This window comes from Choloepus didactylus, chromosome 10, assembly GCF_015220235.1.
Source record: "Choloepus didactylus isolate mChoDid1 chromosome 10, mChoDid1.pri, whole genome shotgun sequence".
Lineage (NCBI taxonomy): Eukaryota > Metazoa > Chordata > Mammalia > Pilosa > Megalonychidae > Choloepus > Choloepus didactylus.
Window position 1 is genome coordinate 76114167 of NC_051316.1, and position 15493 is coordinate 76129659.

The following is a 15493-nucleotide window of genomic DNA, read 5'->3' on the forward strand; positions in this document are numbered from 1 at the left end:
AACAAGGATTAAAGCAGAATTCTCTTGTTGATCTTCTCAAAGAACCAACTTTAGGTTTTATTTATTCTATTTTTTTTTCTTTTTTGTTCTCTATATAATTTATTTCTGTTTTAAAATACTTGCAAATTGAGTCCAAAGACACAGTAAAACAATCATACACCATTCCCAAGTGGGGTTCATTCTAGGCATGCAAGGATGGTTCATAAGAAAATCAATGTAATACAACACATTAACAAATCAGAAGGAAAAAATCAAGTGATCATTTCAACAGATGTTGAACAAGCATTCAACAAAATTCAGCAACCTTTTTTAATAAAAACAATTCAAAAGGTAGAAATTGAAGGAAACTTCCTCAATATGATAAAGGGCATATATGAAAAACCCACAGCCAGCATACTCCTCAATGGTGAGAGGCTGAAAGCCTTCCTGCTAAGATCAGGAATGAGACAAGGATGCCAATGTTACACTAGAAGTCCTAGCTAGAGCAATCCAGAAAGAAAGAGAAATAAAACGCATCCAATCTGGAAAGGAAGAAATAAAATTGTCATTATTTGCAGAAGATATGATCTTATATTTGGAAAACCCTGAAATCAACAACACAGCTCTTGAGCTAATAAACAAATTTAGCAAAGTAGTGGGATACAAGATTAATGCACATAAGTCAGTAATGTTCCTATACACTAGAAATGACCTAACTGAAGTGACACTCAAGGAAAAGATTCCATTCTCATTAGCAACAAAAAAAACAAGTACCTAGAAATAAACTTAACCGAAGATGGAAAAGACATATACATAGAAAATTACATAACTTTATTAAAAGAAACAGAAAGTGTCCTAAAAAAGATGGAAAAACATTCCATATTCATGGATAGGAAAGCTAAATGTCATTAAGATGTCAATTCTACCCATACTCATCTACAGATTTAACACAATTCCAATCAAAATTCCATCTACCTACTTTGCAGATTTGGAAAAGCTAGTTTTCAAATTTATTTGGAAGGGAACGATGCCTCAAGTTGCTAAAAACATTCTAAAAAAGAAATAAGAAGTGGGAGGTTTCATACTTCCTAACTTTGAAGCTTATCATAAAGCCACAGTTGTCAAAACAGTATGGTATTGGCACAAAGATAGACTTATTGATCAATGGAATTGAATTTAGAATTCAGATATAGATTCCCAGTTAAGGCTCCCAAACCCACTGAACTGGGAAATAACAGTCTCTTCAACAAACAGGGCTTGGAGAACTGGATATCCATATCCAAAAGAATGAAAGAAGACCCCTACCTCACACCCTACACAAAAATCAGCTCAACATGGATTAAAGACCTCAAAATAAGCGACAGTACCATAAAACTCCTAGAAGATAATGTTTCAAGGCCTTGTATTAGGAGGCCGCTTCTTAGATCTTACACCCAAAGCACAAGCAATGAAAGAAAAAATAGATAAATGGGGGCTCCTCAAGCTTATAAGTTTCTGTATCTCAAAGGAATTTGACAGAAACGTGAAGAGAAAACCAACTCAATGGGAAACAATATTTGGAATCAATGTATCTGATAGAAGACTGATATTTTGCATATAAAAAAAAATCCTACAACTGAATGACAATAGTACAGACAGCCCAATTAGAAAATGGGCAAAAGATATAAGGAGAGAGTTCTATGAAGGGGAAATACAAATGGCAAAGAAATACATGAAAAAATGTTCAGCTTCACTAGCTATTAGATGCAAATTAAGACCACAACAAGATACCATCTCACACCAATTAGAATGGCTACCATTAAACAAACAGAAAACTTCAAATGCTGGAGAAGATGTGGAGAAACTGGAACTTTATTCACTGTTGGTGGGACTGTATAATGGTTTAGCCACTCTGGAAGATAGTCTGGCATTTCCTTAGAAAACTAGACATCAAGTTACCCTACGATTCAGCAATTTCACTTCTCGGTATATACCCAGAAGATCTGAAAGCAGTGACATGAACAGATGTCTGCATGCCAATGTTCACAGCAGCAATATTCACAATTGCCAAGAGATGGAAACAACCCAAATGTCCTTCAACAGATGAGTGGATAACTAAAATGTGGTATATACACACAATGGAATACTATGCAGCAGTAAGAAGGAATGATGTCGTGAAACATATGACAACATGGATGAACCTTGAGGACATAATGCTGAGTGAAATAAGCCTCATACAAAAAGTGAGATATTGTATGTTATAACTAATGTGAACCCTGTGAAAAATGTAACATAAATGTTTTACATTGTAGAATGTAAGGGACCTAGAGATAGACAGCAACTACTGAAGGCAGAATGATAATCTATTAAGAACAGAAAAGATACAGAGGGTAATCTTAATGATATGGGAATGCCCAGGAATGACTGTGGTTTCTTAATTTTCTTGGAGAATGGTAGGAACATGTTGGAAGCAATGTAGTTATTTTAGGTTATTTCTTTTTCTTATTCCTTTGTTTTGTTTTGTTTGGAATGCTTTTTTAAGTTTTTGAAAATAAAGTATAAAAAAATTAGGGAGAGATTAAAATATTTTCAGACAGACAGACACAGAGAGTTTGTGAATAAGAGACCCCTACTTCAACCAACACTAAAGGAGCACTACAGGCTGATAGGAAAAGACAGAAGAGTGATGTTTGGATAAGAGTGTAGAAATTAACACTATCAGGACAAGTAAAAGGAGAGAGAGAGAAAATAAGACATGACATATAAAATCCAAAAGACAAAATGGTAGAAGAAAATAATGCCCTTACATTAATAACACCAAATGTTAATGGATTAAACTCCCCAATAAAAAGACTTAGAGTGGCAGAACAGATTAAAAAAGAAGACCCATCTATATGCTGTCTACAAGCATATATCACACAATCAACAACCAGAAAAAAGCAGTAGTAGCTATATTAATATCAGACAAATTAGACTTCAAATGTAAAACAATTAACAAAGAAGGACACATTAATAAAGGGAAAATTCATCAAGAAAACATACAATCTTAAATATTTATGCACCAAGTCAGAGTGCCCCAAAATACACAAGGTAAATACTGTCAACACCATAGGGAGAAGTAGATACTTCTCCAATAATAGTTGGAGACTTCAATACACAGCTCTCATTAATGGATAGAACATCTAGACAGAGGATCAATAAGGAAACAGGGATATTGAATTGTATGATAAATAATCTAGACTTGATAGATATTTATAGAACACTACACTCCACAACAGCAGGATACACATGGTTCCGGTTTGCTAATGCTGCCATTACGCAAAACACCAAAAATGGATTGGCTTTCATAAAGGGGGTTTACTTGGTTACAAAGTTACGGTCTTAAGGCCATAAAAGTGTCCAAGCTAAGGCATCAACAATAGGGTACCTTCACTGGAGAAAGGCCATTGGTGTCTGGAAAACCTCTGTTAGCTGGGAAGGCACGTGGTTGGTGTCTACTTGCTCCCAGGTTGTGTTTCAAAATGGCATTCTCCAAAATATCAGTTTTCAACGGTCGTCTTCAAAATGTCTGTCTAGGCTGCAGCACCGAGCTCCTTCTGTCTGAGCACTTATAGGGCTCCAGTGATTTAATTAAGACCCATCCTGAATGGGTGGGGCCCACCTCTATGGAAACATTCAGAGGTCACACCCTAACCAAAGATGTCATTCACAGTTGGGTGGGTCACATCTCCATGGAAACAACAAAATCCCAATATCCCACGAGACTGGATTAAAAGATCATGGCTGTTTCTTGGGGGACATAATATATCCAAACTGGCACACACATTTTTCTCAAGTCCTCATGGATCATTCTCTAGGATAGACCACATGTTGGGTCATAAAGCAAGTCTCAACAAATTTAAAAGAATTCATATTATACAAAACACCTTCTCAGATCATAATGGAATGAAGTTGGAAAGCAATAACAGGCAGAAGGTCAGAAAATTCACAAATACATGGAGGCTAAATAACACACTCTTTGACAACAACCAGTGGGTAAAGGAAGAAATTACAAGAGAAATTAGTAAATACCTCAGGGCAAATGACAATGAAAACACAGCATATCAAAACTTATGGGATGCAGCAAAGTCTGTGCTGAGGGGGAAGTTTATTGCCCTAAATGCCTATATGAAAAGAGGAGAAAGAGAAAAAATTGAGAAATTAACTGCTTATTTGGAGGAGGAACTAGAGAAAGAACAGCAAACTAACCCCAAAGCAAACAGAAGGAAAGAAATAACAAAGGTTACAGCAGAAATTAATGAAATTGAGAAGAGGAAAACAATACAGAGAATCAACAAAACCAGAAGTTTGTTCTTTGAGAAAAATCAATAAGATCGATGGACCCTTAGCTAGGCTAACCAAAAAAAAAAAAAAAAAAAAAAAAATAGTGGATGCAAATAAACACAATCAGAAGTGGGATGGGAAAGGGAACATAGCTACTGACCGTGCAGAAATAAAGGAGATAATGAGAGGATACTATGAGCAACTATATGCTAATAAATTAGACAACTTGGATGAAATGGACAATTTCTTAGAAAAGCACGAACAACAAACATTGAGTCAAGAAGAAATAGATGACCTCAACAAACCAATCACAAGTAAAAACATTGAGTTAGTCATCAAAAAGCTCCCAAAAGAGTAAAGCCTAGGACCAGATGGCTTCACATGTGAATTCTACCAAACATTCAAGAAAGAATCAGTACCAATCCTGCTCAAACTCTTCAAAAAAATTGAAGAGGATGGAAAGCTATCTAACTCATATCTATGAAGCCAACATCATCCTAAAACCAAAGCCAGGCAAAGATGCTACAAAAAAAGAAAATTATAGGCCAATCTCTTTAATGAATATAGATGCAAAACTCCTCAACAAAATACTCACAAATTGAATCCAGCAGCACAATAAAAGAATTATACACCATGATCAAGTGGGATTTATTCCAGGCATTCAAGGCTGGTTCAGCATAAGAAAATCAATTAATGTAATACACCACATCAATAAATCAAAACAGGACCACATGATTCATCATCTCAATTAATGCAGAAAAGGCATCTGACAAAATTCAACATCCTTTCTTGATTAAAACACTTCAAAGAATAGGAATAGAAGGGAACTTTCTCAATATGATAAAGGCAATATATGAAAAACCCACAGCTAACATCATACTCAACAGAGAAAGACTGAAAGCTTTCCTTCTAAGATCAGAGACAAGACAGGGATGCCCACAGTCACTACTGTTATTCAACAATGTGCTGAAAATTCTAGGTAGAGAAATCAGGCAAGAAAAAGAAATAAAAGGCATCCAAATTAGAGAAGAAGTAAAACTTTCACTGTTTGCAGATGACATGATCCTCTGTATGCAGAAAATCCAGAAAAATCTACAGCAAAGCTACTAGAGCTAATCAATGAATACAGCAAAGTGGCAGGCTACAAGATCAACATGCAAAAATCAGTAGTTTTCCTACGGACATCTGATCTTTGCTAAGGCAGTCAAGCCAAATTAACTGGGACAGAGCAGCCTCTTCAATAAAGGGTGTTTGGAGAACTGGATATCCATATCCAAAAGAATGAAAGAGGACTCCTATCTCATACCTTACACAAAAATTAACTCAAAATGGGTCAAGGATCTAAACATTAGTGCTAAGATCATAAGACTTTTAGAAGAAACTGTAGGGAACTATCTTAAAGATCTAGTGATAGGAGGTGATTTCCTAGACCTTATACCCAAAGCACGAGCAATCAAAGAAGAACTAGATAAATAAGATCTCCTCAAAATTAAACACTTTTGTACATCAAAGGACTTTGTCAGAAAAGTAAAAAGGCAGCCTATGCAATTGGAGACAATATTTGGAAACCACATATCAGATGAGGGTTTGATATCCAGAATATATAAAGAGATCCTACCACTCAACAAGAGAAAGACAACCCAATTTAAAAATGGGCAAAAGACATGGATAGACACTTTTCTGAAGAGGAAATGCAAATGGCTCAAAAACATATGAAAAGATGCTCAATTTCACTGGCTACAGGGAAATGCAAATCAAAACCACAATGAGATATCATCTCACACCTACCAGAATGGCCATTAGCCAAAAACCAGAAAGGTACAAATGCTCGAGAGGATGTGGAGAAAGAGGTACACTTATTCATTGTTGGTGGGAATGTAGAATGGTGCAGCTACTCTAGAAGGTAGTGTGGTGGTTCCGCAGGAAGCTAAATATAGAATTGCCATATGATCCAGCAATTCCATTACTAGTTATATACTCAGAGGAACTGAAAGCTAAGGCATGAACAGACATTTGTAAACCGATGTTCACAGCGGCATTATTCACCATTTCCAAGAGATGGAAACAGCCCAGATGTCCATCAACGGACAAGTGGATAAACAATTTGTGGCATATACACACAATGGAATATCACACAGCTGTAAGACAGAACAAAGTCACAGAACATATAATAACATGGATGAACCTTGAGGTTGTTATGTTGAGCAAAGTTAGCCAGAAACAAAAGAACAAATACTGTATGGTCTTACTAATATGAACCAACATTAATGAACAAACTTTGAGAGTTAAATCTGAGAACAAAGGTTATCAGGAGATAGAAAGATGGCAGAGATCAGGCATTTGATTCTTAAGGATTATAGAATGTTCAACAGGATTGATTGTGTAGATCCAGAAATAGAGTGCAGTGCTGTGTGATGGTAGCACAGTATTGTAGATGCACTGACCAAGGATGTCTGTGAGTAAAGTTGAAAGAGGAAGGCTGGGGGCATGTATGATACCAGAGGAAAGGATGGATGATAAAGACTGGGACTGTGTAACTTAGTGAAACCTAGAGTGGTCAGTGATAGTTACTAACTATACAAATGTAAAAATGTTTTTACATGTGGGAGAACAAATTAATGTCAGCCTTGCAATGTGTTGAAAAAGGAACGGTATTGGGGAAAAATATAATCAGTGCAACTGGAATCTGGGGTTAACAGTAACATTGTAATATGCTCCCATTAAGTTTAACAAAGGCAATATACCAAAGTTAAATGTCTGTTAGAGAGGAGGTGTAAGGCAGGGGTATGGGTTTCTTGGTAGTGGTGTTGTTGACTGACCTTATTGCTGCATTTTATTTTATTTTTACTTCTATTTTTATGGTTTTTTATTATTCTTTTGTTTCAATTCTTTTTTTGAGTAATGAATACATGTAAGTGCTAACTGTGGTGATGAATGCACAACTATATGATGATACTGGATGATTGTATGGTATTTGAATATATATCTATAAAATTTCAGGGAAAAAAATAAACAGGGACACAAATGCTGGAGAACTTGGAGAGAGAGTTGTATGTATTTACTGTTGGTGGGGAAGTAGAATGGTACAGCCTATCTGGAGGACAGTGTGGTGGTTCCACAAGAAGCTAGTATGTGGGTGTCACAAGATCCTGCAACCTTATTATGGGGTACATACTTGGAAGATCTAAGAGCAGGAACACAAACGGTCATTTGCACACTGGTGTTTATGGTGGCAGTATTCATGATTTGCAATGGACGGAGGTTGTCTAAGGGTACATTGACTGATGAACAGAATGGTGAACTATGGTGTATGCATACAATAGAATACTGAACGGCTACAAGAAGGAATGAAGCTGTGAGACACGCAACTAGGTGAACAGATCTTGAGTACCGCATTTTGAGTGAAGTACACCAGAAACAAGAGGACAAACATTAAAATGCCTCACTAATATAGGCTAACTATAATGAGTAAACTCTGAGAACTGAATCTTAGGGCACAGCTTATCAGGGGAACCCTTACTGTAATGGTTCCTAGATTGTAAGCTCTTACAGCAGTCACATCTCTTCCTGAGTTGTAATGGTTATATCTAAATCCTGAGATGCTGAGCTTCTTGTGTATAACCTGGTCAGTTTCTGGAACTTTGGGTATCTGTGTAACACACGAGACTTGGAGCTAGAGCCTGGCACCTGTGAATGTCAGTATTACCCCACATGGCAACTGTTGAAAGAGCTGAAAATGAGTTCAGACGTCAGTTAGAGATATGAACGAAGTGGATATGGTAGGACTAAGGCAAATCAGGCCCAAGGGTAAAGGATGATACTGGCTGGGTTTTAAAACTACAGCTCTTATGTGAGACCAAGGGAGGAGATGGTTATTTGGTGCAGGATCTATATTTTCTGTAGCACACTAGATAATTTAACCTTTATGATCAGTTTGTTTGAACACCATAGGTGCATGGAGCTGTGAAAGGGAAGTAGGATTTGATGAATTTGTACAGGCTGGGGTGAAATCCCAATATATCCCATAGTGATATGGGCAGAGAGTAAAATATATTTGTGGGGCCCCCTGAGGAACTGGGGAGAAATGTGGAAATGTTGGACTTCCCCACCTGGGTTATTGCTGATTTTCTTGCAAACATTGAGGACTGCCTAATTTAGTGGGCCAAGCCCTCAATCTGAGGGATTTCCCCTGTGAGGCTAGTTGCTGCAAGGGAGAGGCTAAGCCTACTTATAATTGTGCCTAGGAACACCCCACCCCACCCCAGAGAGCCTCTTTGTTGCTCAGATGCAGCCCCCCTCTCTCTAAGCCTATGACACCCAGGGGTGTGGATATCCCTGGCAACACAGGAAACGACTCCTGGGGACCAGCCTGGACCCAACACTGTGGGACTGAGAGGCTCTTCTTGACCAAAAGGGGGAAGGAGAGATGAAACAAGATGGGGTTCCAGTGGCTGAGAGATTTCAAATGGAGTCGAGAGGTCACTCTGGAGGGTATTCTTACGCACTATATAGGTACCAACTTTTAGTTTTTAGTGTGTTGGACTGGCTAGAGGGAAATACCTGAAGCTGTTAAACTGCAACCCAGTGACCTTGATTCTTGAAGACAATTGTATAACTTTGTAGCTTGCACAGTTTGACTGTGTGATTGTGAAAACCTTGTGGCTTGCACTACCTTTATCCAGTGTATGGACAGATGAGTGGAAAACTAGGGATGAAAATCAGATGAAGAATAGGGTGGGATGGAGGGGATGGAAAGATTTAGGTGTTCTTTTTTCCTTTTATTTTTATTTTAGAGTAAAGAATAGGTTCAAAAATTAATTCTGATGAAGAATGCACAAATGTATGATGGTGCTGTGAATAACTGAATGTACACTGTGGATGACTGTAGGGTGTGTGAATATATCTCAATAAAACTACTGTATTTAAAAAGTAAATGAACAATGGGGGTGGGGAGGAGGGAAAGGGGATGTTTTGGATACTCTTAATTTTAATTTTATTTTTTGGAGTACTGAAAATGTTCAAAGATTGATTGTGGTGATGAATGTACAACTATATGACAATACTGTGAACAAATGATTGTACACTTTGAATAAGTTATGTGAATATATCTCACTAAAATTACATTAAAAAAAGAGAGAGGGACGTGCTCAAGGGTTAAGCTGGTTTTAGAGCTTCCCATGTCTATGACTCCAAATTCTGTGTTTTCTCTACTTTTTAACATTGATTGTCAAATAGGAAGATAAACCCCTACAAAGGATTTTACTATCTCTACGAAGAATGATTTTTCTAAAATGTTTAGCAAAGCTTTTATGCTGACTTCAGGATAACACCAGTATTCATTACATTTTCTACCGACTGAATTTTAGCAATCTGATGATTAGAACAGTCACTAAATATAACAAAAATTAATAAATAAGGAGGACAGTGAACCAATTCCTGGCTCCATCACTTACTGGATGCATGAACTCCACCAAGTCACGGCAACTTTTCAGTTTCAGTTGCTTCATGTAAAAATATGAGAATAACATTGCAGAGCTTTGTGGGGATTTGGAGGTAAGGCCTAGGAAAGTGCTTTCTACAAGGTAGAGAGTTCTACAATCATTAGGTAGTAATCAGTACAATAAGGTAAAATATAAAACCAACTTACCACCTCACAATTCACTGCAAACATGCCATGATTACCTTCAGGGGGTGGGAACTTGACAAAAGTCTTCACAAAGCCCCCTAGGTTCTCCTTTTGGTCGTGAACATGAAGCTGAAAAAGACCGTATTTGCCAAATAAATTACCCTATGTTTTACCACGTGGAATTAAATTTATAAAACCTCATCAACTGAAACTTAGTTAATTCTTTCAAATACTTATTGGCCGCCCCTACTGGCTGCGGCAACTCCTGTCCTGAAATGAGCAGCTTCTGGGTGACAAGTCCTACCTTGGCAACCTGACACCCGGGGGATCCAAGGACACCTTCACAACAGCTGTACCGAGTTTCTAAGCCTCCAGGGACTGTAAGTCAACCAAACACAACATCAAAATCAAAACAGCAAGCCTTACAAGGCAGACTGGCTAACTCCCAAGAGCAAGTGCATTCTCTTACCCTCAAACACCTCCACGATCTAATATTTCCACTCTTCACACTTGAGTAGACATTACCTAATAAAGAGGAAAAACCTGTTCCTGTGAGCAGAGTTCTTAGGGGCTGAGCTTTGAAGGTGAATTATAACTGCCAATGTTCTGAACACCTTTTATTTAAACCTTTCCTCTCCTTCCCCCATCATTTACCCTGGTCCATCAGCTCCCCTCTGGCTTCACTTCTTTGTCCTGCTTTGACTTCACAGTCACACCACTTCAACAGTCCTCTCAGTATCTCCTCCTACTCCCTGACCTTGTCTCTCTGATGGAACCCTCTGGTTGGCTGGCTCCTACCACCACCTACATCCAAGTTGTCAATCCCATCCCAGCTGTGTGGACTTGAGACCACAACACAGATTGTCTACACCTTGGCTGGGCCTACAAAATCCTGAGGCCCTCTTCTTTTGCATCCTTGACCAGGCACTTTGCACATTCTTCACAGTAATAGTTTCAAGCCTTCATTTCTCTTTTACCCCCCACCCTTCCCTCTGATCTGAGGAAGTACTGTTTTCCCAACTGAGCCCCAGCAAATTCCTTTTCCTCCAGTGGTTTCTGTGCCAGTTTTCCTATAAGGTATTTTAGATCAATCTTCTCAAAGTGCATTTTTATCATATCACTCTCTTCAAGTGGTTCACTTGTACACTACTAACCAAATGCAAATTTCTCAGGCTGGCATTGAAGGCTTTGCTTAATGAACCCTGTATTACTCATCCAATCTTGGCACCCCACAGCCTTATCTTACCTTTTCCTGCAATGGGAAGGGTAGACAGAGAAACAGTATTAATGGAGCATCTACATGTCAGGATTTGACATATATCAGCTCGCTGAATTGCCACAAGCAGCTCATTCTATGAATATGGTAATGAAAACTCAGAAAGGTCCAAGGTCACCAAGAAAGTAGGTGGCAAAGCAGCCCCAAAACTCAAGTCTGCTGGCTCCAAAATTCACGTCCTGTTCATTACATTGTATGGTTCAGTAAACCCAACTGGTCTGTCTGCTATGCACATTCTTCTCTGGGTCTTCCCTCCTTGTTTTTATCCTTTGAAATTTACCTCCCACCCCCAACTAAGCCCTCCATGCTTTATGACTCATGTCAAGCTTGTCTGATTTACTGTACTACACTGTTTATTCACATATTTTTCTTTTATTCAATCACACATGCTGTTCTCTATTTCTTTGCCCTGCTTTATTTTCTTCATAGAAATTATCCATATTCATATCCATATCTATATAAATAATTCATTATGCATATTGATATCCATATCTATATAGATAATTTATCCAAATATTTACTGGTGGCCTGTATGTGTCAAGTACTGTGCCAGATACTAGAGAGACAAGAGAAAAAAAGATGATGGCCCCTCCAAGGCCGAAAATAAACAGATTACTAAATCATTATAAAAATGTAAGTGCTAAGAAGGGAAGAGACAGGATGCTGTAATAGAAGTAGGGACCTATTTTAGACAGTTAAGGAAGGGCCCTGAGGAGATAACAGTCAAGCAGAGATCTAAGGGACAAGAAGGAACCAGCAAGTGAAAAAGCAGAGGGAAGAGCAGCTAAGAAGGCTCTGGAAAGGTAGCCAGTGTGGTTTGAAGGTGGTGAGTAAGAGGTTAGGAGATAGGCAGGGACCAAATTAGGCAGGGTTTTAAGCAGAGGAGTGATGTCATAAAAACTGTAGAAAATGTAACAACATATTCTGGTGGTGGTTGGGAGAAAAGTAGGTTGTAGGGGTGGGGATAAGAGAGAAAAAGGCAGAAGTAGAAGCTATGAGCTCAGGAAGGAAGCCAGTGCAGTAGTTTAGGACAGAGTTGAGGGTAATTTGGCCCTGTGTTGGCAGTAGAGGTAGAGAGTAGACAGGTTCAGGATACTTTTGACGTACAACAAATAGAACTTGCACATGGGGTAGATGAAAGGGTGTGCAAAAAGGAAGAAAGGACAATGGCTCTCAGATTTCTGGTTTGAGTGAAAAAAAAAAAACCTGAGAGGACTGCAGGGAATTTGCTGGATAAAGATGGAGGCAGCTGGATATTCAGCAAAGCCTGGAGTTCTGGGAAAAGGCTTCTTGAGATACACATTTAGGGACCTATTGGATGCTGTTGGATGCTGTTTATGCCACAGGAAAGGATGAGCTTGTCTAGGGTGAAGGAGCACCAAGAATTTCATCAACTAGAGGTTGTGAGGAGGAATATTTAGCAGAGGAGTTAGAGAAGGAGCTGGAAAGGAAGACAGGCAGGTATGTGACATAACAGAAACTAAGAGCAGAGGGCTGCGAGGTGGGAGAATGCTGAAAAGACAAGAAAAGTAAGTTGGAAACAGGTCAGGGGTGTTGGTTTTAGTAGTCAGCGGTGTGCAGACACCTCTTAAAGAAATGATGAAGTGCAACAGAGAAATGAGAGTAGCTCTGTAACAGGAAACTTGGGGCCAAGGAGTTTTGTTGGTTTGTTTACGCAGATGAGCAGTACCAGAACAATATGCTGTGGGCCGAGCTGTTCTTGCAGGGAAGGGGAGTCCGATGAGTCCCTTTGGAGGAACAAGGGGAGGGAGCACACAGGGAGGGACTTGGATAGGAACAGGGATGCTCCACTGCAACCCCGGGAAGTAGCAGACAGCTCAGGAGGGGGTACATCTAGAGAAGGCAAGACAGGATTACTTCCCAAAGGCTCAGTTTTCTCAGTGAGGTGTTAGGCAAGGTTGTCTGCAAAAAGGAGTTGCAGGATGGGGAGGCATAAAGGCAGAAAACTCTGGAATGGCCAAAGTGGAATGTGCGTAACTGAGCACAGCAGAGTCATACATTGCCTATTTGAGTTTTGTTAAGAAGAAATACAAAGAGAAGGGCAAACCCAGGGAAGCCAATGGTTTGACTCATCAGGGCTTGGAGTTTTGCCATGGGAGTGCAGTGGGGGAGTAAGGCAAGAAATTAAAGCTAACAGCAAAGAAATGACTATAATGCTGGTATGCAGAAAGGAGGAAGGATCAGGAGGCAGCTGATTGACCAGCATGTCTTAAGAAGGCAGGAGGATTGCCGTAGCCTGGGAGTTCTGAGCCAGTGACCCACAAGGATGAGAAGTCATCAAAACGAGATGTTGTAACTGAAACTTCAAAGTTGATAGTTTCTCCTTATTGGACTGAACTTTACAAAAATATAGTGAACTGAACACTCAATTCCACTTTTCTCTGAACAACCCTTGGCACTGGTGCTCATCAATGCTTGCTGAATAAATGAAGCAGAACTACCAAATACTTGCCTTTATGACCCAACACCCGGCCAAAGTGGTAGTTACATTCCTCTATCCTAATGTGTTTGCCGGAGGGAGTCACACCATATATTTTGCCACAGCGACAACAGATCTTCTTAGAAGCTAAAACAAAACGTGAGGTGGAATTATCCATGAATGGATGGGGGACAAAAGAGAACAATGGACCCATGCAGTCTTGATGCTGTAGAAAGCACGCACAGCTCCCCAGTGTGGTCACACAGGAAGAGAAAATGTAACAGGATTGCCCAAAGGGGTACTTGCTGCCCTAGAGCCGCCAATGTTGCACAAGATATGCCCTGCCCACGTCCAGGGTCAGCCCAAATGCCAGACAAGGAAACCTGTCTCATTGCTTAGCACCAATGATTTGACTGTAACCAACATGATCAGTCACCTACTCTAGTACATAGTAGTAACTCCCTGCAATAGGACCATATCCCTTTAAGAGGATGCCCATAGTGATTAGTATGCTTATGATAGTATCTTTGGGCTTTTCACTCAACCAAACACACATGAATACTTGTTTTTTTACTAATAACCCTCAGACTGGTTTCTGATGATAGTGACAATATTAAAGCAACTATTATTTGGGTTTCTATTTTGAGGCCAGGCTCTATGCCAAATACTTTACATGCCTTATTTTACCTGATTCTCACAACAACATGATGGGTAGCTACCATTATCCCCAATATTCTGAACAAGGAAACAGGCTGAGAGAGGTTAAATGACTTTCCCAGCATCCAAACCCAAATCTGCCTGACTTCCTCCTCCGGAGCCCACATTCTTAACTGCCAAATGTACTGCCTTCCACTAAAGGGATTCAGAACAAACAAACAGAAACAACACATACCAAAGAAAATCCCAAGGGAGAATTTCTGAAGATGCAAAAGATGAAGATAAATATTATCTAGTCACTGAAACAAATGTCTATAAATGCATCTCAAATTCCTGTCAACCCTAAGATTTGACAGTTGTAATATTGGACATTCTATTTTATTTTATTTTTTGCCGTCCCCTCCACACACTTTTTTTTTTTTTTTTTTTTTGGTGGGGATGACTAATAATACTCAGTAGTCTCAGAAAATGTGAAATAAGTCAGACCACTTATATATCTTTTTAATAAGAATACCTAATGAAAGGGTTTACATTATTCAAAACATGACATTGTGCATATATATGCATAGTGGTTAAGAACAGGAGCTCTGGAGTCATGTTCCTTGTGTTCAAATCCTGGCTCTACCACTATTTTGCAGTGTGACTTTTGACAAGTTACTTAACCTCTCTGAGCCAAATGAGGGTAATAACAGTACCTACCTCAAATGGTTACTATGAAGATTTAATAAAATGGATTACTTAAATAAAATAAATCATTTAGATAAGGGAAATGAAATGAAATAAAGCTTTTATCAATAGTCTAATTATGCTGGCTACAACCCTCATTTTCTTTAAGAAGTATCAGAAAACTGGGCCTACCTAAGCTTCCAGTCTTAGCTTGTAGACAGGATAATTCTCTGTCCCATATACTTACCATCATTTCCAGGAGTTTTTGTCATGCTTGGATTTAAACGAATACTCCCTGGTTTGTCAGGGTTTGGTTGGGGGTAGTTATTTTCATGTAACTGTTCTTCAGTTAGGAGGTAGTCTTTAAGATGTCTGTAGAGAATAATTCCTGTGAGTTCTAAGAAAAAAAAGAAGTTGTTCAATAAAATCAAAATAGTTTTTTTTTTGTTTGTTTTGTTTTTTGGCTTTTTAAGTAGCAGAAAGGTTAGAGTCTATTAATCCTTTCAGAACAGCAATGCTAGGATTCTGGTAACCTCAAGTAAGGCAG

General features: G+C 38.9%; 1 protein-coding gene across 5 annotated transcripts in view; it reads right to left on the reverse strand.

Annotated features, from left to right (window-relative positions):
- Window positions 1-15493, reverse strand: part of LOC119505570 (RNA exonuclease 1 homolog) — a 41468-nt gene that overhangs the window by 13656 nt on the left and 12319 nt on the right. For 4 of the 5 annotated variants that reach the window (XR_005210761.1, XM_037798406.1, XM_037798405.1 and 1 more), the window contains exons 8-11: window positions 15194-15343; window positions 13657-13770; window positions 10212-10285; window positions 9929-10036 (exon numbers count right to left, since the gene is read on the reverse strand). Coding sequence is in view for 4 of the 5 variants with exons in the window: in XM_037798406.1 (XP_037654334.1) it covers window positions 9929-10036; window positions 10212-10285; window positions 13657-13770; window positions 15194-15343 (446 nt within the window). In the remaining variant the exon portion in view is untranslated. The remainder of the gene's footprint in view (window positions 1-9928; window positions 10037-10211; window positions 10286-13656; window positions 13771-15193; window positions 15344-15493) is intronic. The other variant, XM_037798408.1, reaches the window with a different exon arrangement.